This window comes from Dreissena polymorpha, chromosome 15 (assembly GCF_020536995.1).
Source record: "Dreissena polymorpha isolate Duluth1 chromosome 15, UMN_Dpol_1.0, whole genome shotgun sequence".
In the NCBI taxonomy this organism is placed as follows: domain Eukaryota; kingdom Metazoa; phylum Mollusca; class Bivalvia; order Myida; family Dreissenidae; genus Dreissena; species Dreissena polymorpha.
The window spans coordinates 15,054,912-15,082,904 of NC_068369.1; the positions used below are offsets into that span (position 1 = coordinate 15,054,912).

At 34.9% G+C, this 27,993-nt stretch overlaps 1 protein-coding gene across 6 annotated transcripts; it reads left to right on the forward strand.

Annotated features, from left to right (window-relative positions):
• Positions 1 to 181: 181 nt before the first annotated feature.
• LOC127859570 (kielin/chordin-like protein) lies at positions 182 to 27,915 on the forward strand. 6 transcript variants are annotated; one of them, XR_008039461.1, is made up of 9 exons: positions 182 to 494; positions 8,229 to 10,454; positions 12,274 to 12,426; positions 13,252 to 13,296; positions 15,147 to 15,297; positions 15,970 to 16,048; positions 20,875 to 21,033; positions 24,195 to 24,296; positions 26,582 to 27,915. XR_008039461.1 is itself a non-coding variant. In XM_052397067.1 (7 exons), the coding sequence occupies exons 2-6, from the start codon at positions 10,271 to 10,273 to the stop codon at positions 16,007 to 16,009; spliced, it is 573 nt and encodes a 190-aa protein (XP_052253027.1). In that variant the 5' UTR covers positions 182 to 494; positions 8,229 to 10,270; the 3' UTR covers positions 16,010 to 16,048; positions 16,499 to 16,755. The 6 variants fall into 6 exon arrangements, 1 of the variants encoding a protein (XP_052253027.1); XR_008039457.1 differs by having other exon boundaries at positions 15,147 to 16,048; positions 20,843 to 21,033; XR_008039458.1 differs by having other exon boundaries at positions 15,147 to 16,048; positions 20,849 to 21,033.
• The last annotated feature ends 78 nt before the right edge of the window (positions 27,916 to 27,993 follow it).

Sequence of the window (27,993 nt, forward strand, 5' to 3'; positions counted from 1 at the left end):
CTTGCTTTCATATTGAGCTAAATTATCCAAAGTAGCATTTATATTCTTGTCAAGAGCTTTTTTTATTGACTGGGCTCAATTTGTTCAAACTGGTCCTGAATTACTTCGATTAGGTCATCAGAACTTATAACCTGCTTTAAGGCCAAAAGTGTTTTTTCTTGGCTTTTTACCAAATGTCGGCATTTGCGTCTGCGCAATGCTCTTGTTAAAGTTAATGTGCACTATTTCTATTTAACTTATTCTACCTCATGTATTCAATGAAACTTCCCTCATAGGTTTGGGTCTTTGTTTGAGGTAACTGACCAATGTCAATGATTCTGACCTGCAATTTAGCATAATTGTGCCTCTTTTTACCTACTTAACAAATAAGTTTTCTGCATACATGTGGTTATAATGTACACTGTGCACGAGGATAACGTGAAATAAAAAAACAGTCGCGATTTCGCCGACGTTTAACCGTTTTGTGATCAATCGTAGCAAGGATATAACATCAGGTAAATTATTTTAGTTCAGTGTTTTAACGAGCTATCATTATTCCTTAAAGAGGCATATTCACAGACAGTTTTATTTTTGGATCGTCATAAAAGGCTTTAAATTGATAAATGTAAACATCGGAACATAATGGCTCAAACAAACAACAAAAGTATTGCATATAAGAAAGAAATAAAAAGAAAGAAAGTATACCAATCCTGGACACGATTCGATAACCTTTGGATTAAAAAACGTATTTGTATAGTTGGAACCATTTGTACAGTAGTATTTCTTAATTATTTCGTTATTATATTAAATTAATGGCAGATTCAGCGATAGTGGGTTCATACAATCGCAATACATGTATTTGCTTTATTATCGTTAGTGCAACCGACTTCATAGAAATTCAGTGCAAACACAACGGTGTGACATCCGACGCTTGGGGCAATTTTCAAAAACGGTTGTTATTAATACAATGAGGTGGTCGACTGGGGACAATGGGACTGTAGTGTTACTAGAAGAATTTATAATTGAACATCGCTATTGGAAAACGGGGTTTAATGCATATGCGTAAAGTGTAGTCCCAGCGTTTGCAGTTAGCATAGTCTACTCAGGGACGACATGTTTTTGTTTGATGGTATTTTTCATTTAAAGGAAATCTCTTGATAGCATTATACCGTTTTAGGCAGAAAGTGGTGTCTGTTATAAGCCTGTGTGGACTGCAGAGGCTAATCCGGGTGAAACATAACGCACATGCATCAAGTACCGTTTTCTCACAGAGAGACTCACGTATATATGTTATGTATGTACGTAATCGATCTCATAGATGATTGTCATTTTATAACGTGTAATGTTTTAGTTTTTAAGTGTTTTAGCATACGTGTCAGATATGTTCTACTCAATTCATAATTAAAAACAAAGAAACAGTTTCGCTAAATGTTTTTGATATAATGTGTAAAATAGATGTGTTTTTTCAATTCAATTAACGATACGTGCAGACAAATATCTTGAACACACTTATTTCGATTTGCAGTTGTAAAACATACGACATGTTCCTCAATGACTAGTCGTTATAAATCATGAAAAAGGTAAACTATATTGCAATCTCAGTACAATATACCGACATGACAGGTCAGTGCGTATGTTCTGTGTGACATGCGATGGAACAATTTAAAGACGGTAATTGCGATCGTGCTTGCTCCTAAGGGATGGTCACTGGGATTTTAGTGTCCAATTGGGTAATTACATGTATAAATGTATGTATGAGATATAATACACTGGTTGTGATTTTATAACATATTATTCTGTTAACTATTCCGGATTTCCAATTGTTGGTATGTAAATGTGTTATAATTTAATACACTGACAATTCGGCTTGTTGCGGTGAATAATACATATTGCTCAATCACATCAAATGGTAATGTTTAACTCGGCCTCGTTTGGTACCGCTCACTTCGTTATTTACACTATACCCCACTAAGTGTAATTTGTACTGTTAAAATACACGAATAGTGTGCTCAATATTAAGCAAAGGCTAACTTGGAATAGTGTCATAGTTTTTAAATATTATCTGAAAGACCTCTTTTATGACTGAAAGCACAGATAGAATATGGGCTATATTATTATCAAACAATTTTAATTATTTATTTCGGTTTTGATTTGTGGAAAACAGACCCGTTGAAAGAAAGTGTGCAGCTTAAAGTAAAGTAATCAATGCCACATTTATGATAATAAATCAATGTATAGTTCTTAAGAATGTGTTTATAGTAATATCAAATGGAATATTGTTTAAAATCCTAACGAATGTTTGAGGCCAACAAATGTGCAAAGTGAGCATGTATACATGTACAAACATGAATATATATTTAATCATATCTGTTAAAACGGGCAATCCCTTATCGTGAAGAGATTTTCACTGCAGTTCTGTGTGTTTAATCCTGAGATTGTGGACTTATTACCCCTGTGTCATAAAAACCCTGGCCGATTTCATGTACAAACATGTGTCTTATCTCTTCGGACTCTGTACTTAATCTTGCAAAACATAAAAACAATGCATTTATTCCATAAAGAAAGGACACAGACCCAGAATCTACCCCAAAATGTGCATAGCTAAAACATCTTTTTTCTTGGCAGAATTGCTATGTAGCAGAAATGTAAATGAACACATTTATAAACCACATATAAGTTTTAAAAACTTTTAATTTTTGAAAGGCATACTTCAAAACATTTTAAAACATCTTACATTTTCGCAAGACAGATTTTTAGTACTTGGTACAACAATGAGCAAGAATGTTGGACTTTAAAAGGTCTTGATAAAGTAGTTCAAAATGAATTTTAGATAATATTAAAACAGACTTCTGTTTCATTTTTCCAAATATTTATTGCAGGAATCATTTGCAATACATAAGAAAAACAACAATAATGTTCAATTCAATAATACTTAACCCACACAAAGATTTTGGCTGAAATTAACTTGAAATGACACGTTAACATGAAAAAGAACAATAAATTGAGCCCCAACTGAAAATGTGGAGGTTAGTGAATAACTTACAAAAAAAACTGCCTAACATGAACATTATCAATATTTTTTTTGCTGGTTCTAATTTCAGACTTTATAATGGAATCATTTTGTTATGATAATTACCTTAACACACTTAAAGTACATTTATATTAACTATATGCATACAATATAAACCCAATGGTTCATTCTTTAGTGCCGGCGTTCTCTCTGTTCATTTAAATAACCATTAACAGATTAGAGCGTGTAGTGACGTTTTTCGGACTAAATACTTATTTGTGTAAATACATGAGTAACAAAAAACACTGATAGTGTTCTTCATTTAATTTAATAATTGCACATAGATTTATAAAAATCACGAAGCAAAATGGTTTACAAAGTTGTGTATTTTTACTTGTTGTTGGTGTAAATTAAACTGTTCATAAATACTGATAAATTTCTTAAGAATTTTGCCAATATTATCTCGAGGTAGGTGGTACATCAGTGACATTCAAACTGATAAGATTGATTTAGAGGCACTCACCTACAATTATCAAAACCCCTGCATTAGCTGCGATAAAATTATTCGTATTAGCGACATTGCTTCATCTAGCAACATTCACCGCAAAAGTTCATTTAAATTTGATAATAAATTCGTAAGAACAAATTAATGTGTTAAAACGAAAACCGTTTATTTGGGTAATATTGTAAAACTATTAAAATCAATACAAAACTAATATAAACCAGTAATAAGCAAAACATGCAGAGAAAAAAATGATACTTTATCCACGTAACACTTGCTAGACACGCTATGTATAATTTCTTCTGATTTGTTCATTCCATAATGTGAGTCAGGATTTTGTTTTCTAATTTGAAAACAAGAGCAGTGTAAACAACTTGCGGAACATGTTACGTGCTTGAACTGAAGTTTCAAAGCAATATTTGGACTTTTTAAATTTCAAGTTTTAATAATGTCATGAAATATTGTAAATGCTTAACAACTGAATACTTTGTATTGATTCTATATTTCTCTACGTTTTGTTTACTTATAATGCTATGTTTAAAAACTTATATTGTTACACAGTAGTATCTGTTTCTGTGGGTGGTTAACATTTAAATTGAAATCTCAAACAAATTATATTGGCTGTAAATTAACATAAAATGCAATCAAAGGTGGCTGTATCTAACAATACAAGCATTGCTGTTACAATCAAATGCATAACACAGTGACCTTATGAAATGGAAAAGTAACGTATACTTAATATTAACCAGCAGATAAATTATGAGATTGTCTCATTTTAATTAGATAGCTATTGCTATGACTTGAAAGCTGCCAAGCAAACACTTTAAATACTGAAGCTTGTAACTATTTCAACAAATGATACTCACAACCAATTAACTTACCAGCTTTTTCTAAAATTCGACCTAGTTACTTTGTTTTATTTCCTCACGTGACCCAGCCGGACTCGACCAAGATATCGTTTGGGCAAGTGGTCTGAAAGAATTTCATGAAAATCAAACAATACGTGTGGCCTCTAGAGTGTTAGCCAGGTAAAAGTTGTGGACGCACAATCCAAGACAAACGACGGACAAAAGGCGATCACTAAAGCTCACCATGAGTTGAGCTAAAACAAAATACTTTTATTTCATTGTAAGATTTTCCGGATCGGAAAATACAAGAATACAAAGTTTGTGTGGCCCAACCCTGAATGTACATGTTAAATATATGTTGCATTTAATATATTTGAATGTTATTTACAAATACAAGAACAATGAAAAATTCTGAAAAAACAACAGGCTACTTCAAAAATTTCAAGGTCAATAAAATACCGTCGTGAGATTTTGTGAGAAGACAAATAAAACCATATGACAAGTTAATTGAAAGAAAACAAAGAAATTGTAACATATGGGAAATATATTCTCCGCTTCGTCCGTCCGTTCGTGCAAAATAATTGTCCGCGTTATTTTGCAGTAACCCAAAAGTGGATTTCAATGAAGCTTTATGGGATGCATCCCTACCAATAGGAGATAACTATACTATCAGCTAAAGAGTTAATTGTAAATTGTTAAACTTGGCGAAATTATTTGAATTATTTTACTGGACACGAAGTTTGATAGTCTGCCAGATCGCCTGAAGCACTTATGAATTGCGCCTATTTTATAATAAAAAATATCCAGAGTAACTCTCCCCGCTCTCCTACTCATGTTTTTATATATGTTTCGGCCAAATACGATGCCCAGAAAAAAGCACTTCTAAATCATATCCATCGGACATAACTAAAAATTGCCGAATTAATCCGTACATTAAAATTGCTCATTGTATGACTAGCACCCTTTGTAAAGAACTAATAATATTGTGACTTGTTATTACTGGTATTTTGTGAAAATTAACAATTTAATCAACAAACGTAACTTAACATATTCATTGACTGTTTATTGCATGTTGTATATGTTAAAGTGATATGTTGGGGAGAACTAAATAAATTATAAAGAATTAAAATGATGTATAAATAATCGAAAATATGTATGCATACAAGGAATAAAATCAACAGGTACACCAAGTAAATTAGGACATATGGGAAATTGTTTGTACTGAGTAACCAGATACAAACTAGTGACCTTATTTATCGCCACTGTAGCAGAAATGTTATATTTAAGAAATAATATTTTTCTATCATGGTTTGTTGTCGAATAACCCACAGTAAGGAGTATAGATGCGTAGGAATTAAATCAAGAGTGCGAAGCACGAGTGATTTGATAACACGCATCTATACAACTTACTGTGGGTTATTCGACAACAAACCATCATAGAAAAATATTATTTCGATTCTAACACGATTCTGATTGATTTGGTTCAAGCTTTAGGACGTGAACTACATGTTTCAATACTCCGCCCTCCTAAGTACAAAGTTCACTATTTAGTGACGTCATTGAATTGTACAAACATATAACGTCAATTGTATTTATAAATATTTTGCAAATAACGTCACTTTCATTGAAAACAGCAATCGTAGAAACTTTATGACGTCACGTATATTGATGTAACTGAAAAGCTGATATGCTATAAATGTTTTCTGAATTACGCTTCCTAAAAAATAACATTCTTTATAGGCGTGGTTATGCCACTTATCACCAAATATACAATTTGATGTTTCATTACATTTATATACATGTTACATTTATTGCATTTCTCTTAGAGCGGGCTTTAGTACGTGCATTTTACTGCAATATTTTCTTTATTTATTCGGAACTATTTTTGAAACATTAAGCTCCGCCCATAAGTTATTGCAGAATAACCCACAATTGATTTCCTTCTTTGTCTATAGAAAACAAGTCGCGTGCCGTGTTAGAATGTCTGATGCAACATCATCAGAACTTTTCTTTTTGGCAAACTTAGGGTTGAGTTATATAGCATGAAGTGCTGAATATTCAAGATAAAGCGACAACTTTTAAGTCATCAGTGTATCATGATGGAAAGCAATCGTAGGCATGTGAATACTCATGTTATTTTTAAAATGATGGAACATGTATAAACCACTTAAGAATAAAACACTAAGTCCTATATTTATCTGACAGGATACGTGAAAACTCACTGCTTTTCAAAGATGACGCAGCAGTGAATTAACGAACATGTCAGATTTTGTTTCATCGATAAAACAGTGTTTGTGGTCGGATGTATTTTCAAGCAGATAACCTTTCTGTCATATTTAGTGTGATTTATCCAAAGTTGCATTTATAATCTTGCCCAGAGCTTTGTACTATTGATGATGTACAATTTGTTTAAACATTTACTGATAAACTTCGATTAGATCACCAGCTCTCATAACCAGTTTCAATGCAAAAACAATGTTTAGATTCCCAATGCCACATAAGCCTTCATATCGCCTGCACTTGCCGAAATTGTGCAAAATATCGTTTTCATTGTGCCTTTTTACCAGCTTTGGTGTCTGCGTAGGGCTTGTGTTAAGGTTTACCTGCAATATTTCTACTGCAGTTATTCAATTTAAACTTCCCTTATGTGTTTGGAGTCATTGTATGAGGTTCCAAAGGTCGACTCTGCCATTGAGAAGAATTATGTTCCTTTTTGTTCTTAAGAGTTTGTTAAGGTAAACATGCAACATCAATTTCAATATTTCGGATACAGATATTTATTTGAAACTAGACACGTGTTCGGGGTCATTGTGTGAGGTCATTGAAAAATTCAATAAAACTGACCTGCAATGTAGCAGAAGTATGCCCCTGTATTGTCTACCGACAAAACACGTTCTATGCATACACATGATATCATGTACACTGTGCACGAGGATATCGTGTATTTGAAGAACAGTCGCGACTTCGCCGACGTTTAACCGTTGTTTTATCAGTCGTAGCAAGGATTTTCAATCCGGACGATTATTTTAAATCAGTATTTGAACGAGCAATAATTCATCCTTAAATGGACTTATTCACGTATTTTTACATTTAAGATCGTAATAAAATGATATAAATTGATGAACGTAAACATCGAAACACTAACTGCACTAACTACATGTACCTACCCAACGGTCATGATGGTTGGTTTTCTTATACACCGTTAGAAAACAAATCATCGATAGGTAATAATGTCGACGATTAATAAATGGAGCAATTTAATATCCATTAAATATCATGTTTTATTGTTGTCGGTAGAACATTTACGTGACTATGCTGGTGCGTGTCAGCATAACCGAACATTCGCTGAAACATATTTACAGGTTTGGCTACAGCCCTTCATGGCACCGCTGAAGAATGCAGTTAATGACCGACATGTTTAGTTTAACGTCGATATCATCGTATCACCTTTAAACATTAAAAACTAGCATCTATGCCTTTGAAAAAAAATACACAACAAGAGCACCGAATAGCCAACGATCGGCTGCGGGTGCAGGTTTAAATAAATGAAAGCATGACAGAAGATTTTTTAGAGGTTACAGTGACCTTGACCTTTGACCTAGTGACCCAAAAATGGTTGTGGCGTGTACAGCTACATACACAGTTTAAAAGTTGTACATGGAACCACTTTTATTTTAGAGCCAATGTAAAGGTTTAAGCACGACGCGGACAGCGGACGGCAGACGCAGGACGGCGGACGGCGGACGACGAGCTTGCGATGACGATACCTCGGATTTTCACCCAAAACAGCCGAGCTAACATTTTGTACACAGGAATCAATTTTAAAACTCAACAATTATTTGTTGAGTTTTGTAGATATATGGTCTGTAACATTACTTCTTTTTTTCAGAAAAATGGATTCAAATATGCGACATGCATACTGCACTGCACGAAAATGGTCCCCGACAAAAGTACCTGCACCGACATATTTACTTACATCGATATACACCAGCCTTGGCCCCGACGTCCAGACCGACACATTCACTGACCTGGATAACACATCAAGAATGACACTAACACCGTCAACAGACGGCCCCAACATTTAGCCCGACATCAACACCGACAAGAGCTGCGTCCACGGCATCAATGCTAATGCCATCACCAACAGCCATGGCCCAGACTACCAGACCGACACAAACGCTGACACAGACTAGGCCCCGATATCCCGTCCGACACCATTATTGACAACAATACTTGCCCCGTCATACAGACGGGCACCGACACTCGACATCCGACCCGGCCCAAAAAGAACGGTCCCGCACAGGCTTATCAGAGACGACATTTTCCACCTCAACTTGATTTTCGCTCACAAGAGACTTTCTTTAATCAAACAAATATCATAAAAAGTGAAAATTACGTCGCACAAGCTAATCTGGGACCTTACTTCACGTACATGCATTAAGCCCCGTTTTCCAGAGCGCGGCTTCAATACAACTAAAATGCGGTCCAACAGCCATTTTTCTTCGGTATTGGATATATATTAATTTTCAAACAAGATTAGGGAAGAAAAACATACTAGTGGTGGGTTCTTATGTGTAGACTCTTCTGTTTGTCGATATGATAAAGATTTCATGACGGACAAAATGAAACAACGGCATCTTGTTACTATTAAAGTATGCATTTTATAATACAATAAAAGAAGAAAGAGTGATTTTATGTTTAAAAGGAAACTTATTCACATAGTTGTGTACTTTAAAAAAAACGTCATTAAATTTGGTTTTTAGTTTTAGATAGTCTCAGCTGATTAATTCGCAAGATAACTGTTGACTAAAACTAATGCCTTCCCCGAGATTCCAACCCGGGACCTCTGTAAGCAAAATATCTTGCGTAACCACTGCGCCTCGCAGGCTTTTGTCGTCCTGAGGGAATCATAAACGTTACTATAGTATTCCATGTATTTTTTCAAATTACGGAGGAAAAGCGTTAGACATTTTCTTATTTTACCGATATTGAATTATTATTATAAATTAATTAACCAATATATGTTGATATAGTTGTTGGTCATGCGTGTTATTTCGCTTGTTTGAACATAATGCATGCATTCTTATTTTAATATATTACTATTATTTTAAGAAATCGTTATTTTACCAAAGAGTGAATAATTCCTAGTAAGGTTGTTGAAAATATGTGTGTTCATTTAATACTTAAATTGATGGTAGCTTATACGTATGCACTATAAAAATGCATTTCGGATCAATATATATTATAAAATATTTAAGTTTAATATGTATGCTCAATCTGTTAATTTGCCACATTATTAGATACGTTGATGCTTATGACGTAGGTTTATGTAATTTGTAAGATTAGTCTATGTCCGTAATTTGCATAAGCTTGCCGGCAAAGCACAACATGATTTGCACTCCAATATGCACTATAAAGCGATTGGTATATTCAATTGTTAGAACGTAGAAACATGCTCTGAATCATCTAGCGAAAGTGTGAAATCGCCGTATGACAAGCATGCCATTAACGCTAGTCGAAACACTACATTTACATCCACTTACCGTCACTGATGTTGCTGATTACCGAGCGTGGCATTAAGCTTATGTTTGTATTATTCGATTTCAACTACAGCCTTGGGAAAATGTGATCGTGGTTGATTTAACATCGGCTAACGCGTATAACACATTCATAATACAATTCTTAACACTTGTTTTATAGCGGTTGCATTGGATTTGCTTAATTTTATCATCATAACATACGGTTGCACATGAACGTTCAAACATACATTCGAACATAAGAAGTTTAATGGTGGTGTCATCACTTGTTATACATCTTGCATCAGTCGCTATGACCTATGGTTGTATTGCGGCTCCCGATATACCGGTGACCGTGCCGCGGAAACCACTTCCGGCGTAGGTGCATGTGTCGAGAGAATCCATTCCGGCCCCGATGACTTTGTCGAGGGGCCCACGTCTAAATCCGACGGCTGTGCCGAGGGAGCCACTTCCGGCCCCGTCGGCTTCGTCGAGAGAACCACTTCCGCCGCTCGAGTGCCCAAGGACGTGCGTACTCCCAGCATGTGCTGATATTTATACGCCGCCAGGAAGTTGCTGTCCGATTTGCCGACTACCAGGTACGTTTTTTTTAATTTAAATTGTATGTTTGCGTCTAGTTTTGTTTTTATAAAGGGATTTGTGTTTTGTTTGATTGTATTATTGTTCCATATTATATATAATTTGTGTTACGTTGTTGCTATGGTGTGCGTCTTTTTTCTGTTGAAAGCTCTTCCCAAATATCATTTAATTTTAGTTCCATTAAGGTAACCCATTGCTTTATTTCGTAAAATGGTTCCTGAAAATAATTGTTATCAACTAAAATAATTTATAACAATTATTTGTTTGTCGACTTTTATTATTAATGTTACCCTTAGTTGTTTTTGTCTGTAAATAAAGTTTCAATCGTTTTGTGGTCTGCGTTTTTGCTCTGATAATTTTTATGATTTAATTTGATTTTGAATGAAAATATAAATTCATGGGAGTCATCGCTGATTGTTTCGTAATACGATTCATATACATGAGGTGCTATAAGCTCAAATGATTATTTAACTATTATGTGTAGTCTACAACAAATTATTAAGCCTCGGTCAAGGAAAACCCGGTTTTGCAGGTGCGTAAAATGTCGTCCCCGATTAGCCTGTTATACTTATATTTTTTACAATACGAATACACCGTGTCATGGGAAAACCAGGCTTAAGGCATGTGCGTAAAATGAAACTGCGCAATCCGCACAGGCTAATCATGGACGACCCTTTCCGCGTAGATTGAATTTCACTTAGAAGAGATTTCCTTAAAACGAAATAAACCATAACATTGGAAAGTGTCGTCCATGATTAGCCTGTGCGGATTTCGCAGTTTCATTTTGCGCACATGCCTTAAGCCTGGTTTTCCCATGACAAAGATTATTCGTATTGTAAACAATATAAGTATAACGTATTGTGTTTTAACGGATTCATCGGTAGTGAACGAAAACTCGGAATTTTTGGTAATCGATTTTTAATGAAAGTTAAAGATTTTTTTTCTTAACTTCTCTTTACATTAACATTGTCGTCAATTATTCAATATAATGTGTTTTTCTCAGTCAGCAGAGATTTGTCAATTTTAGTTTACAAAGGCTAAATTAAGCGGAAACAATAGTTAACATGTTAAAGGGCTGTTACTATGGTGTTGAAAATGTTTACATAACAGATGAAATAACATAAAAGTGTCATATAATTTCTTTAGATTCCCTAGGAGAAAAATAGATTTAAAAAAATATTTTCAATAGATATTAAAGATCTTTATAAACACTACCGAATGTATATGAAAATGTCGAATGTTTCAAAACGAGATTCAATCAATCCTTAAACTTAAACACATTCATTGTCATTATTCTGCGTTAAGAACATTTTTAAATGACATAAAAGATCATTGGTTATGCACTACATATTTTATCATACCAAAACACATGCATTTGAAGCACGAATTCATCTACTAATAATATCATATATAGCGACTTTTAAGGTACTAGATCGATATAACGACTTAGCGAGCGATATTGCTATGTGTATATGAAAATAATGCCCGCTAAATATCGGCAGCATTAAAAAAGGAATGAATGCAAAAGTGATGCATACAAATATGAGGGTCGTTTTGGGAACACCGAGCTTAACGCATGTGTGTAAAGTATCATCCCAAATTAGCCTGTGCAGTCCGCATATGCAAAACAGGGACGACACTTTCCGCCTAGACTGGATTGTTCGTTAGAAGAGATTTGAGTTATACGATCAATTCCATAAAAGCGGAATAGGTCGCCCCTGATAAGCTTATGCGGACTTCTCATGCTCATCTGGGATGCCACTTTACGCACATGTGTTAAGCCCTGTTTTTCCAGAACGCGGCTCATATATTATTTAGGTGAAGAGAGGTCAGGCCAGTGTCCAAATCCGTGGATGTTTGCTACATGCGTCTTTAACATGTGCAGCACTGATTTCGACTGCCCGGCGCCCCAGAAGTGTTGCAGAAACATATGTAGTGGCCGTGTGTGCAGACTACCCGCACAACCGCAAGGTTATAACATTTACATTATCACGGTATTATGGACGTTCAATAGAGCCTCGATCTGGGTTAATGGGGTTTAATGCATCTGCGTTAATCGTTGTCCCAGATTATCCTGTGCAGTCCACACAGGCTAATAATGGATTGCAATTTCAGCTGTTATGGTATTTTTGGTTTAAAGGAAGTCTCTTCTTAGAGAAAATTCATTTTAGGCAGAAAGTGTCGTCCCAGATTAGCCTGTGTGGACTACACGGACTAATCTGAAACGACACTTTACGCACAAGCATTACTACAGGGTTCCAAACGTAAAGCTTAGTTCTATGTTATGTCAGGTCTCTCGAGACTAAACACGCACTATGGAACATGGGCGAAATTGTCAACATGTAAATATTAAAATGCCGAGATATTTCGAGATCTAAATTGTATGTGTTCTTCAACACCAATTACTTTTGCGGCTTTTTTTAACTTTGCGCCGAGAACCTTGCGTTTTTTGCACATGTATGCATTATCGCTATAAATTAATGCGTTTGATCACACACATAAGTGTGTGCCTAAAGTCTGCCTTTGATGTGCCTATCTTCTTCTTGTTGCGCATAATTTGCAGATTTGTGTCCAATAAATATTCGGAATTTTAATAGAGGACATACCTATAACAGTTACATTATGTATATGAATTCTATATATTAAACTGTATGTATGCCATCAATACTTAGTATAAATGTATCCTGAACTAAACATATTTTAAAATAGTCTTATTAGATATATATGTTTTACTGTTTTAAAATAGTATTATTAGATACGGAATTCGTTTTGATGTTTGTGCTACCTATATTTCAGTTGAGCAAATCGTTTGTGAGAAGAATGGACACACGTACATTAATGGTATTTATTGTCTCTAACAACACATTGTGACATAACGGTATATACTTATTGTTTATTCTTATGATATAAATTTAAGTACAGATAGATTTAATAATAGGGAATATTTAAATAATATGTTTGAGTATGTAACGTAGCTGTATGTTGCGGATATTTAGGAATTACCATAACAGATGTCAGTTCGGATGGGACATGTAATGAAGTTTGAAAAATTGATTATGGAGGTATGGTTTCATTTCTCCAATGTAATTCAATTATCGGGAACATATGTTGATTTGTCTTTAGTCCTCGATTAACAATTCGGCTCGTACATAACAAGCCCCAATTCAGATATGGTATATAATGAAATTTAAATAATTGAAATACCCAATTTCCCAATGTACATAACAAATGTAAGTTCGGATTGAGATTGTATCTTATGGGTATCGGGGTTTACGTAATTGATTATAGGAGTGTTAGGTTTCACACTACTAATGTGGTTTGTCCATAGAGAGCATCTGTTTGTATGATCAAGTATGCAAATGAAATGAGGTCCCCTGTTCCTAAAGTGATAATTGTGTATTGCACTTTCTGCTGTGATAGATGCATGAGCATCCATCCAATCAACAAGGGTTATTTAAAGGGGTGGGTTTAGATTATCGGGGGAAGAGAACAGTTAACCAACCAAGAATGAGATAGGAAATATCTAAATTTTTTGTTCATGTACCTTGGAATAAAATGCTGTGCTTTGTTGTAAGAAGGAATTCTGGAGTCCTAGTTTGACAATCGAGTAGAGCAGTCACGCTTTCTTGACGTGGCGGCCAATTGGCCGCCGCGCTGTAAAATTGTACTTCATGAACATTAGAAGCTTTGTGTTAGAAATTATTTAACAGAAATAACTCGATGAAAACAGAAATGAACTTTGTTTGTTACTGTGTGTTCTCCACGAATGATACATAATTACGTGACAACATAACGATTACTTTGTATATTGGAGCCACGTTCTGAGAAAACTGGGCTTAATGCATGTAAGCAAAGTGACATCCCATATAAGCATGTGCAGTCCACACAGGCTTATCAGTGGCGACACTTTCCGCGTCTAAGGATTGTTCGTGTAAAGGATGTATTTACTAAACTAAAATCCAGTTTCTGCAGAAAGTGTTGACACTAATAAGCCTGTGCGAACTGCACATGCTAGTCTGAGACGATAATTCACGCACATGCAATCAACCAAATTTTCTAATAACGATGCTTATTTCATGACAACGGCCGGCTTGCTAAAATTGGGGATCGGCAATAAAGTTTTCGCTAGTCATTCCCTCACCTACGATTCATATATCGGTCAGTTGTCAGTATGTGCACTTTCGATCTTTCTATCACAGAAAACGTTTGAGTATGTTAACTGACAGGCGGAATGTGACTCATAAACTGTTAAAGGGAGAACTTTGCAACTATGCGTACAACTTTATATTTCCTCAATTTCGGTCTCAAGTAATTTATTATTTGGGTCAAATCCAGTCAGGCTGTCCCTTTTTAATAATGCGCGTATTGGTAATTCGAGTTCTGCTACAAATCAATGCGAGATTTTTCCCCATGTTTTTAGTGAAGTTTAAATGCCGGTAACGTTCGATAATAGTTTAATATTCCGACATCTCAACCGGCTTCTGTATATTCTATTAACAAAAACATGTCAGTTTAAAGAAAAATACTGCTTTTGAAAGAGCACACTTGATCGAAATCATATTGAGAATCCTTTCATTTTACCGCAGTTATTTTGATATAAAAATGTTGAAACTTAATGAATATATCTATTATACATTTTGATAATATGTTTGTGAATTTCACGAGTTGAATCCCATACTTTCTATTTTCAGGCGAGAGTGTTCCCGATAATGACCCGTGTAAACGCTGCAGTTGTAGAAGAGGTCTTATCATGTGCGCAATGATGTCGTGTGCCGCGTGTGATGGCCCCAGACTCCCTGGGCAATGTTGTCGTTCCTGTTTGCCACAGCCTGTGGCCATGGCGTAAAATTGCTTCTGTATATTTTCAACCTTCAAGAAAACGAATTCGTATGGAAACTCCCTAAATATATAATTCTTCATGAATGTTGCAGTCCAATGTCGGTAGTAATGTTTGTATTTGACTGTGTCCGGTGGCTTTCGTTTGCAGTGCTTATTGTTGTATATTAAAATGAACTGAACAATAGGCATGTGTTATATAAATATTGTAATCGCTATGTTAGAATGCAAATGGATGATAGCGTCCTGTAAGCCTAAAAATGTCCCCACGTGTTGGTTTTGCATCTGTAATATTTAATTGAAGCTATAAACATGCTCATCCAGAAATCGGTTAATGGTGTTGATGTCTCTATGTGTGCACATCCAAAATAAATCTGAGTCGTGCTCTGTGAAAACGGGGCTTATCGCATGTGTAAAGTGTCGTTCCAGATTAGCGTCTGTAGTCCGCACATATTAATCAGATACGACTCTTTCCGCTTAAACTGGATTTTTTTGCTATGAATAGAATTCTTTCAACCGAAAAATACCATAAAAGCGGACAGTGTCGTTCCTGGTTATCCTGTGAGAACTAAATAAGGTAATATGTGACAGTACATGCATTAAGCCCCGTTTTCCCCGACCGCGTCTCATATTCCTTCGTTAGGTTTTAGTTTATTTATGTTTTGCTTTGATGACTAGGTACTATTGGGGACAATTATCAGGATGCAGGATCACGTGACTTTGTGGGGTTCCCACTTTCGTAGATGTATACACGACGGTAAGTTGTGCTTTATTTCAAATAACTTTTTAAAATTCTTTTTTCATATGAATTTCAACTAGTGCATTAAAGAAAGATTTTTATTCCGCTTATGGCTATATGAAATACATCGGAATAACTTTATTTAATAAACCTGTGTTTGTTAAAAAAAAAATCGGTATCTGCTGCATTCATTGTACACAGTTATGCTTCAGGCATCGTGAAATTATGTCAACGATTTCCGACGTATCAAGGGTTTATTCTTATACCTAAGGATATTATAAAATAATTTAAAACAATTTCAGAGACATTTTTCAGTATTAAGTAAAACACTAGTCTGTAAAACACCAACTTCAATATGGACACATATTTCGAATGTTTAATTTAGAATTTAACATGCATTTGAATATATATTTAATTATAATACCTTGATTGAACGGACGTGTTTTTCTGTTGTTTCTTCACAACCAGAACACACAAAAGTATTACTCCAACGGGCACCAATAATCCGGCCGGTAAACCAATGGCGATGCCTAATATGCTTGGTTTCTCGTTTTTACTGCCTCCATTGCACGCTTGCGAATAGAAGATCTTACAGTTGGTATTATGGACTATATACTACACACATATTTATGCGAACATGTGTTGTGTACGTATATTTTCCAATTTTTATCTAATTACAACCTAGCTACACTTCAAGTGGCATATAATTAATGCGCTCTTACCGTTTGTCCACTCAAATGAAGAGGACGCAGACTTGCATTCCGTACACGAATCACCTCCATCTGTACCTTCGACAACACATCTGCCCTCGATATAACAGTACCCAGGCTTCAAAATCATGACTGTGTTTCCAGCGGAATCTTCGAAAAAGTCTTGACAGGTTCCATCCAAAACAATAACTTGAGACGGGCTGCAAAAGTTTATTTTATCATTGCTGACGGAAATCTGATACATGGTTGCCAGGATAGATTTTGTTGACCTCTTTCGTCTTCGTTTGGCATCATGAACAGGTGCGCATACTTCGTTGAGGTCGTTATATACGCATGGAAAGCTTATGGACTGCGACATTGTAAAGACGTTATTTTCATTCGTCTGAAAATCATAAACATTGGTATGTAATATTATGAAGCAAGTGAGAACATAACTACATGTTTTCTGTTTTATTTATAATAAACTTAACCATTCTAAATTAAATTCCGTGATGTATATGACATACCTCATATATGGTCACGTTGCAAATGGCGTCCTCAACAAAACCGTCACCAACTATTTGGATGCAGTCAAAAATATCTCCTTTTCCGGTATCACATATTCCATTGTTTCCGAGTTCTTGCAACTGAGGTGGTTTTGAGAGCTCAATAAAGCAGAGATCCGTTCCATAACCGTCAAAGCACTGGCATGCACCTGAAACATTATTGTTTTGAATATAGTGATTATTTTATTGTATGCTTTCCGGTGAAACATACCAGTGAATTAAAACTGATAATTCACTGTTGCAAACAGTGACAAGTAGCAGTGAAAATTATCATTTTCACAACTTTGCAATACAGCATAAAATTAAAAGAATATGTAATGGATTCGGTGGAACATTGATTGTAATTCCCTCGTGATCATAGCAAACATATATTTTCTATGATCACTCGTGAATTACAATCGATATTCCACCGCGAATACAACAAATATCCTCTATATATTGCGACTATTTAAATACTATTATAATCAATACCTCTATTTAGATTCCATTTAATTTGATTGAAAATATATATCATACCTTTCACGCAGTTTCCATTACTGCTACAATTAGGCGGACGAGAACTGTCCTTCACAATTGTAACGATGTTTTGAAACTTTTCAACTATAGTGTTATTTTTCTGAATTTCCATCTGAAGTGTCTGTGTCTGTGCATCACAATGAGCAGTAACCCACTGTGAATTCCCTGTCATCTGAAACAATTCAGTAAGCGATAATTACAGACAATGTACAATGTGAAAGACGAGGTATTACAAGTTTTACAAACGTTGTGCCCGATGAAGTGTAATTTCAAAGAGGTTTAAAACAAACACCTTGTTTCTCGTATATTTGTGTCCTATATTATCGAAAACAATAACACGTTTTTGCTACAATTAAAAATACGAAACACAACTCAAGGTAACTTATATATAAACGTCCTAACCGCCATGTCAAATGCACAGTCTTCTAGGGTTTTTTCAAGGTCCGTATCAATCTGACCCTTTGCAGCCTGCACACTCGCACAGCTTTGGAAGTCCTCTACACAATACACACGTGCTTCGTCGGGGCTCATAGTCGCAGGAGCTGACGTAGACTCTCGCTGTTAAATTGTCGTTTTGAAAATAAAATACATTGACATTTACTTCTTTAAAACTTGCTTGGAAGTTTAATTATGAAACTTCAATAAACATCCTGAAATAAAAGCAAGCTAAATCTGAAGTAAAATTCATAGTACCTTGTTGCGTATATGTATAACCTTATTCTGCCAGTAGTTTGTCATTTTATTGAGTCGCTGCTTCACATGATCTTCGACTCGGTGTTTCTTAACTTTACTAAGCACATCTCTCTTATCTCTGGATACTAGTAGGGTACCAGTAATCAGTTTCCCTCGTTGCAAAGCAGGATTGTTACAAGAGTCGTCCTCGTGCTTGGAGCAAACGGACTGAAAGTTGAATTCCGGTATACCTGGATAAATACAAAACGTCTGATCCCGATTCCATGGCAGCGTATTATCGTAGACAACCGGGTTAAGCAAGCTCTCCTTCCATTTGTGTGTAAGGCTTGAACTAGAAAATATAACATCTCATGTAAACAGACGCGGAAAATATAAATCATTGCACCTGCTTAAATTCCTAAAGATAATAACTATGATAAACTACAACGAGTTGCGCATATGTTTACCTTGATGGTGACATAAGTATACACGAGAACAAGAAAACACTCTTTCCGCAAATATAAATTCATGTTGCTGGGCATTTTAATGGAGTGTTAAAACAACGTACTCCCATGAGAAAGAGAATTCATCCGGATACACAGCCCAATACCAGAACCTGTCAGAATTATCAGAACTTTGTGTCCACAAAGTTCCACTGTCTCGCATGATGAAATCATCTTCTGGTTTGCCGTTATAATTTCCACACAATCCTTCAACCTGGTTGAAGTCATGTGGTGACGGATAGATGTCAACATTCATCACGTAGTTTCCCCACATCATCAAGTGTATGTTTACAGACATTCCGGTTGGCAGGATTATCTATTATTGAAATATCATGATAAATAATGCAGAATAATTTATGAGTGGTAACACGCATTAATACACCATTCTAAATATAACATCAGGAGTACATTGCACATTATATATTGTTCTTAGAACCAAACGTTTACTAAAATATTCCGTCACAAAGACCAAGATTAGGTTAGTGAAACGATGTCAAGATAGTATGGTTCAGCTCCTGACTCGAACCTTATATTGCGAAGAACTTTCCCGGTACACTTTCAGTGCTTCATCCTTATTGGATAGGTATTTCGTTAGGTGTCCGCTACAATGGTTTATGGTGAATATATCACCTCCAGCTTTTACATTTACGGCGCAAGCACATGTTGGCATTGGACCCCAGTTTGAACAAGGCTGTGTAATCATGTCGACCTTAAAAGATTATTGACAGCTGATTAATACAAAAATTCCATATTGTTTAATAGCATGGTTCGACAGTTCGTTTTATTGTATGCAATAAGCAAATGCTGTTCAAAAAATTAAATTCGACAACTGAAGACTAATATTTGAAAAAAAGGTATATGTTTGGAAAGTAATGACTGTATACATAATACAACGCCACTCAAACATGTTACATTTACATATTTTATGTAACGTAGTTCCGATCATTTATTAACTGTTGAAATAAAATGGTGCAATGTTATCTTACTTCAATGGGGTTTTTCTTCTTACGGACAAGGATGAATTCGCCAGAATTTTGGTTTTCGTACGAGCTACACAAAAACATATTTAGGTCTGCGCTATATTATGACATACTTTGTACATATATAAACCCAGATTTATTTACTTAAGTCATGAAAATTGACTATCATTTTTTGCTTTGTTTTGTTGCAATAACATATAATCTTTAGAATGTATTCAAATACCTATTGTAATGAGCGCTTGCTCGATTGAAGCAGACTTCTTTTTCAAAATGATTATTTTAGCTTTATCACACTTTGCTAACCTACATTGGTAGCGCGTTATTAGCCTCGACGAAACAAGTTCAACTACGAAACATAATGGTCTTACCAGATATATAAGAACAACATATACCTACCGTCCGTCAAAAGTCAGGATATGAGGATCGACATGAGCATAACAAGGTCCGTTTTGAATCGAATGGACATCCGTTACATATACCTAAAGAGAATGCACAGAAACTACGTAAAATGCTAATTAATGAATTGGCAATACATATTGGACGTTTTCGTGTGTTATTATTGATTTAATTTCTTTTGGTGGGGGATATTTACCCTATTTACAAAAGACAACTCGGATACATTCGCATTAATAAGCAAACAAAATACGTGTTTTTGTCATTCCTGTAAACTATACAATTCAGAAAAAACGAACACATTTAACAAAATTACTGTAAGGAATTACTCTAATTGTGATTGTAAACCATCGCCAGAGATTCTTTTGATTATCATCCGAGAATGTTTGAGGTTTCAACTGGAAATCGCTTTTTAAGTCATATTTATTGTTGTTAATGGCGACTAATGTTATGGTTGTTTCATGTTTCGTTAGCGCAAATTGTGCCATGTCAGTTACAGTTGACCCTTCTATACGGCCTCCGCAGGTATTGCCGTGCAACACTACAATTGACGACTGCATGCAATCGTAGGTGTCCGACGGGTCATGTAGAAGATACTGAAGTCGACAGACTCCCGAGTGTGTACCACAACCAAACGGAACGTACAGTGTAACAGTGAATGACGCACTTTGGTCTCGCGGAAACGTAAGAGATGTATCTGGAATCTGCAATTATTCAATGTCATATTTTTTTTCTTTTAAATTGATAATCGGTGTCAACCTTAAAACACATAGCAATTGTGAACTATTTGCATGTCAGACAAAATATCCAGTTAAACATACAGTGCTATTAAGAACAATTTATGTATGTTCGCCTATATGAAAGATTCACAACTAAAAAATAAACTTATTTTAACGGGTATGTTTTTGAATGTATAGGTTCATCCTTACGTACTTGTGTATGATAGCTTCACGATTTTTGTTTAATCAATCTTAGGATATATTCCCCATGTATAAATCAGACAAATACTAACAAAAATATGAAGACTTGCAATTCATCAAACTATATATACTCACTGTCATTGGTGTAAACTCGTTGCTATCCATAGTCTTGATTTTAAAAGTACCGCTTTCGTTGTAGGCAGTTACTTGACAACGCAACTGAAAGTAGTGATAACGTGTTAAACAGGGATATAATGATTGCAAAAAGTGGAACATGCGAAGATCAATTGCAATCATTTAATTTAAGGCACGTTCGATTATATTTAATTACAGCATTCCTTAATTTTAAATGCAAACATTTGATTACTAGATTCTAATATTCCTCTTTACCTCATTTCGGATAGTAAAGCCGTTTAAAACTCAAACGGGACTTTGGTTTCTAAGAGAAAGAAAACTGGTTGTAGTCGACTACGCAAACGTTAATATGCTGGGTAAATGAACAGTTGTGATTACCTTTGAGTCAAACTGGAAGACATTAGCGTTTAACTCGTACAGTTCGACATCTTTTAATACTGACGCCTCCGATGCTTTGGACGAGTCCACTATGTCGGTAGAATTAATCTTTTCGCCATGAAGATACCTTTTTATTTGTGGTAGACATATAAGATATAATCATTGTTAACGTAAATATTTGCTATTTGCGGCTTAATCAATTGGTTTAAACACGTTTACATACTTAAAGGTTCACGTTTGTTATACATTACTATTCTTCAAACAAAGTACAATTAATGAATATACAAATTATCAAACTGTACCTGCATACCATTTGATCTGGTAATAGAAGTCACATCGGAAAATCGCAAAGTGTTTGTCATGTTCAATATACTGAACAACGAAAATGTCAACTCTGTTGAGATATAGAACTCCTGGTTCTGAAAACAAAATTAGTTTACGATTACAGTTGACCCATTTACGTACAAAAAGATATAATTAAAATACAATGACATTGAATAGGCAACAAAACACTTACTTTTTAGTATACACTCAACATCGCTCATTTCATATTTTTCGCCACAAACGCAAACTCGTGGTCTAGCCATATCACAAATTGCGCCTATGACCAGTCCACATTCGGTATTGGTGAGACAAGAACTTCATAGACCTGTTTTATCCAATCAAGAGTTAAATGTTAACATACCTGTAACCATTTCTAAATGTAAAAAAGTCGGTGTAAGGCATGAATGAATGTTGTTACTTTCAGCAGTTGATTCAAAGAAAATAGCATTGTAAACGCAATTTATTTAACCTAACACAGCATTTAAACATGTTATGTGTTTGTGATACATTACATTACACGGTATTTTTTTAAGACAAATATAACATTGCTAGGTGTTATACGAGAACAAAGTAAGCTGGATTTTAATTTGTTAAATACGTTAATGTGACTTATACCTTTCAAAACAAAATCAAATATATAAAGCAAGCGTTACCTTTGCTTACACATAACCCGTTTGTTCTGTTAAGATCCGATGTTGCCGAACATGTGCATGCTTTGTTGGTGCATTTCCCATTTGCTTTACCGCCACAACCAAGGTCGTCAGTGCAGCCTGAGTCAAAATACACATTAATGATTAACGAAAATCAATCCTTGACGTTAGTGAAATTGTCTTCCATACTCAATATTATGTTCTTGTTTATAAGTACTTAGCTAGTTGTACATTTAAAATTGAAACTGCACACGGTACAACAATAGTACACATAACTGTTCTGAACGATTTAAATTGAGTACGTACGTTTCTGTACACACGCGCCATTGGCTCTATGCGTGATTGCACAGGAACACTGCTTCGTAACAAAATACGTCACCGGAAATGTCTTGGCAATTCTTTGAGCCTGGATTGCAAGCATCCCCGGGCACTGTACAATCATTTATACTTTCATGAACGTTTATAATGAAGTTTAAAGGCTTAGTTCCCAACATTCGATTACGACTTTAAGGTATTCAATGCTTGTCTTACAATGTGTTATCACATTTAATGAAACGAACGATACAATACCAGAAGCATTTGAGTATAATAAAATAATTATATTCGAGATAAAAATGACAAGTGTCTACCTGTAGGAACGCAGGCGTTTCCATGGACCTTTCTTGTGTCGTCACATACACGCATGTTCTTTTCTGAGTCACATTTTGCATTTTTCACAAAGGCACAGGCTTCGTCAACATAGCACGTTTCTCCAATTCCTAAAAAAAAGTGTTAATCATATCATACAATGCATCGTATAAACCGTATCGTGTTTGAGGTTTAGCGTTTTTAATTTCCGTGATAATCCCCCCCCCCGCCAAAAAAAAACAACACTACTGACAGCAACTTGTTAATGACAAATTTAAGGGCAAAATACCTCTGCTCTTGCATTCCCCTGTTGAAGTATTGAGTACCGCTGCGATTGAACACGTGCATATCCCATTCCTACATTCACCGTTTGAAATATGTTTGCAAGGTGAAGGATCGGAAAATGTACATGCTGTAAAATGAAATACAATAACGATACTAATTAAAACTAGCAGTGTGTATCATATAAACACAAACACATACACTAATTATATTATCTCTCTTAAATTCATGCAAAGTGGTTGTAGCATATGTGTAGAATTGAATTCCTAAAAAACGGATTCAACGATATCTACTGTGGCTTTTTAAATTAGATGTTGGTAGTTATACTGATCAAGGCTTAGTATAAATGTTTACTTCGACCATTCTTATATTTCTCCTCAACGACCACTGCAGAAAGATGGATTTCGCTGTGAAATGGGTCTTCTGAGAGCTTTCACAATGTTTTAAATGTAATTTACTTACATATCGTATGACATTTTGCTCCGACCACTTTTCGTGTGTTGTAACAACTGCATTGTTTTGTTTTAAGGTTGCAGATAGCGTCACCTTGAATCTTGTCAAGTCGTCCCCACCAGGTGTGCATGAGTCCCCTGGAGCTGAAACCCCCATGGTGTTTGCCAATTATCTTACGGTAATACTCTTGAACACAAAGAAATGTTCATGTCAATGATAACATTATTTAACTGTTTTTATTTAACATCAAATACCACACGGTACGACATATTTAATTAATTGCCATGTTTATTCTAATCAAGTGTTGCCTTAATAAGGAATCATACAGCATTGTCATGCCTTTAGGTGAACATTGGCCATTACTAAATTTAAACTGCCTATGGCATACGCATGTGTTGGTTATTTGGTCATCGCATAATGCACCACTGATATGTTTGTAATCGTCTTCAGACCTGCAATTACTACCGATTTCTGAAATACATATCGTAAATGCAACGAAACATCAATGCTCCAATAAAATATAATGAACATTTATTGCATTTATTGGCAATTACCCACATGCCAATATAATACAGGAAAATACATACAGCACAGTGGCTATATTGCTATATTTAAATCACATGCCTATACATATATATAACTATATCAGATACATACTCTTTACGTCGCATTTTCCCTTTGTGGTATTCAATTCTGCATAATTTGCACAGGCGCAAACATTGTCATTGTATTTCGCGAAAAATAGTGGAACATTTGTCAGGTTCTTCCGCCGGTGAAAAGAACAATTTTGTTCTTTTCACTGGTATTATTTCACTGCAGAAATGTCATATTTTATCATTAGGTATAAAAGAAAACTTAAACTGTGTTTATTAACATGACTAGAATCAATGCTCTCACTATTATTTGAAATATGCATAAGAAACCAATCTAGAGCATTGATATACGCTATAATTGAAGTATAATTAATTAATATATTTATATATTTATATCAACACCGAAAGTAAACAAAATCTATCGTAATTTTGGCACATGGGAATATTCCTCTTCGGCTTGATTCGTCAGGATATTGACCTGTTGTCCTGTTGTAAAGACGCTGTTGACGATCGCATTGTTAAGTGACTATATGTTTATTAAGACGGCTGGCTGTTATTCATGGTAGTTTAATTGTGTGGCTACCCAATATTGGGATGATGGCTACACAGTAAAATATAATAAGGCAAGTTATGTTGTTTTGATCTTAAAAAGCGCTAAAAAGGGGGAAGCTGAGGCGGTTTTTGACATTAATAAACACATTTTAGAAATATGTTCCATATATACATTATAACAGGTGTTTTATGGCTAGCGAGAAGAAGTGATTTGTGTTTGCTTCTAGCCTGTACATGTATACAAAAACAAAGTTCTATAACAAGAGCAAAATATCAAGTAATAGTTGCGTTATAAATTCATAATTAATGTTGAATTTGAACGGTTTTGTATAACCACGGTTGCAAATCAATTGGTTTCTAATGGTATCCAACAAAGGTTGGTAAGTATCTCCAATGAAGGCTTAAGGTTTGTCAAAGTATGTTAGTGTACACAACATACTGAGATGTGTAGGTACCGTTTGACATAATTCAACTTGATGATCATAAATAAATATGCTATTTAACTTGAGATTGGATATAAGCCTGATTTGTGCTCTAGTTGTAGTTATAATAAAAGACGTTTGTTGTTTTAAAAAATATTCAAGATTATTATTAAATTGCCTGCCATGCTATATATGTCGTAAAGGCGCACAAAGTACCGGTTCGCAACGATATCAAGGTCAAAACCAAATCGTCTGACGGGAACTCTCCGCCAGCCGCTTCTGCCTTCGGGGAACGTGTTTACCCTTGTGTATTCAATGCACAAGACTGTATACGTATAAGATGTGTAGTCGAGTGGAAAAATGTCATTCAGGAGGACATACCGTTATATTTGTCAATAACTATATAGTGTGTGAAGATTATAGTCGTATTTTATTTAATTTTATATTGTACGTATACCTGTGTTAACGTGATTATCTACGTACTTAAACAGTGTCATCTGAAAAACTGTTATCTCAACGTTCCCACGTCGTTGACTAATGAGAACCAGTTATTGACTTAAAGAAACGACTCGGAAATTGTTTTTTTTTGTGTTAACAACGATAAATGAATTTCATGTTAACTTTACAGCGATTAAGTATGAATTGAATTGTATTGTTATTAAACCTATTCACATACAAATAAGTATTGCTTCTTGTGTTTAAGTCTGACGTCTTTACGAAATGCTATAATTCAGCTAAATAACGTAAACATATGATTGTGCCATACACACATTGAATTCCATGCAATAAATCGTATTTGATAATCTGTCGAGTCGAGCAATACCATGAACCATATCATTTATGGATGGCGTTGTTAGCTGAATAAGAGTGAAACATGGGGTGATTTCTTCAAACAGGATTGATGTCGGTCTGTATGATTCTACTGCTTCCAACAAGAAGCTGCAGCTTCGTGTAGATCCTGATATATTTACAACCAAGGATGTACCCATGCATGTTGATGGCGATGGATTCGTAGTTGATTTGCCGGAACAGCATGAAAGAAATCCTATCAGACGCTTCATTCTCTACGAACCAGTAACGACAAGTAACTGTCGTGTAGAGGTCCATGATAAAAGGATCAGAAAATGCTAAAACGAATACCATGATCGAACGACCACTAACCGCTTGGTCGAATTCCATGATCGAGATTACGGACTAATAACTCTAGAATTACAAGCAATGTATATATGCCACGAACAAGTGCGGACACCACGCGCATAATAATGTTATCCCAAATGACGGGGATTTGTTTTGCAGACGTGTAACACATTTATTTAAAGTTTACATGGAAAGTAATGGAAATATTATTGTGTTTTTAAATTTATGTTACACAGTCTAAAATGTGAACTACGTAATAAAATAAGTATACGATAAAATAAAACTCAAGAAGTCATATCATTTTTCAGAAATGAAAAATTAAATGACTTGTTTTGTTAGTGGGTAGTTATTAGTGTTTTTCTTATGATAACTAAGTTTCTTAAAGGACAAAATATATCTCAACAATTTTCATTTAATAGAAGAAGACATGTTAAATAACTGTGACATTTTTTATTTATAATACTATAATTAAGTTTTGTTTGCTAAATTCTATGTCTTTTTATATTTGTGTTGCTTTTTCATTTTGTGGATTTATCTTGTATTTTGTAAACTGACGTGTGTATACTAATGTTATTTATAATGTTATCTTGTCCTGCTTTTTAAACACTTACAAAATTCATACAGAATACAAGATAAACGACCACTTGACATTTAAACAAATTGTCAAAATCAATTGATTTTTTTCGTGGCTTAAACATTTAACTATTAAATTTTTTGTGTTTTCTAATTTATATTACAGTACTTCTATCACACTTTTTGTATGATCAAGCAAAGCTTATCCAAATATAAGCGATCAACCAACACTTATTGCACATGCTAATATGACTCATAATTTATCTACTTGGATCAAACGTCGGGAGAAAGGCGGTAGACATTCGTAAAAGTCCATTCTTACACTATGTTATATGTCATCTATATGAAGATACCATAATGTCTTGGGATTATGTATTATTAATATAGATGTAGTTTTTTTATAAATTATACGCACTTAACCCATTTTTACTGTTGTATGAAACGCATCATATTTTAACAATCAGATGTGTACACCCTAGTTGTTGTTTTTTTGCACTTTTCAAGAAATCAGAAATAAATTCATAACATATACAATTAGAATTGTCTTATATTGCATACGTTTGCATACGTTTGCCAGAGTGAATAAAACAGTTGTTAA

Bases quoted from the DNA above. Each gene is read 5' to 3' on its own strand.
- LOC127859570 (XM_052397067.1), top strand. From the start codon at position 10,271: ATGACTTTGTCGAGGGGCCCACGTCTAAATCCGACGGCTGTGCCGAGG. The intron at 13,297-15,146 runs GTATTTATTGTC...TTCTATTTTCAG, and splicing joins TGGACACACGTACATTAATG to GCGAGAGTGTTCCCGATAAT. The intron at 15,298-15,969 runs GTAAAATTGCTT...TTTGATGACTAG, and splicing joins CCACAGCCTGTGGCCATGGC to GTACTATTGGGGACAATTAT.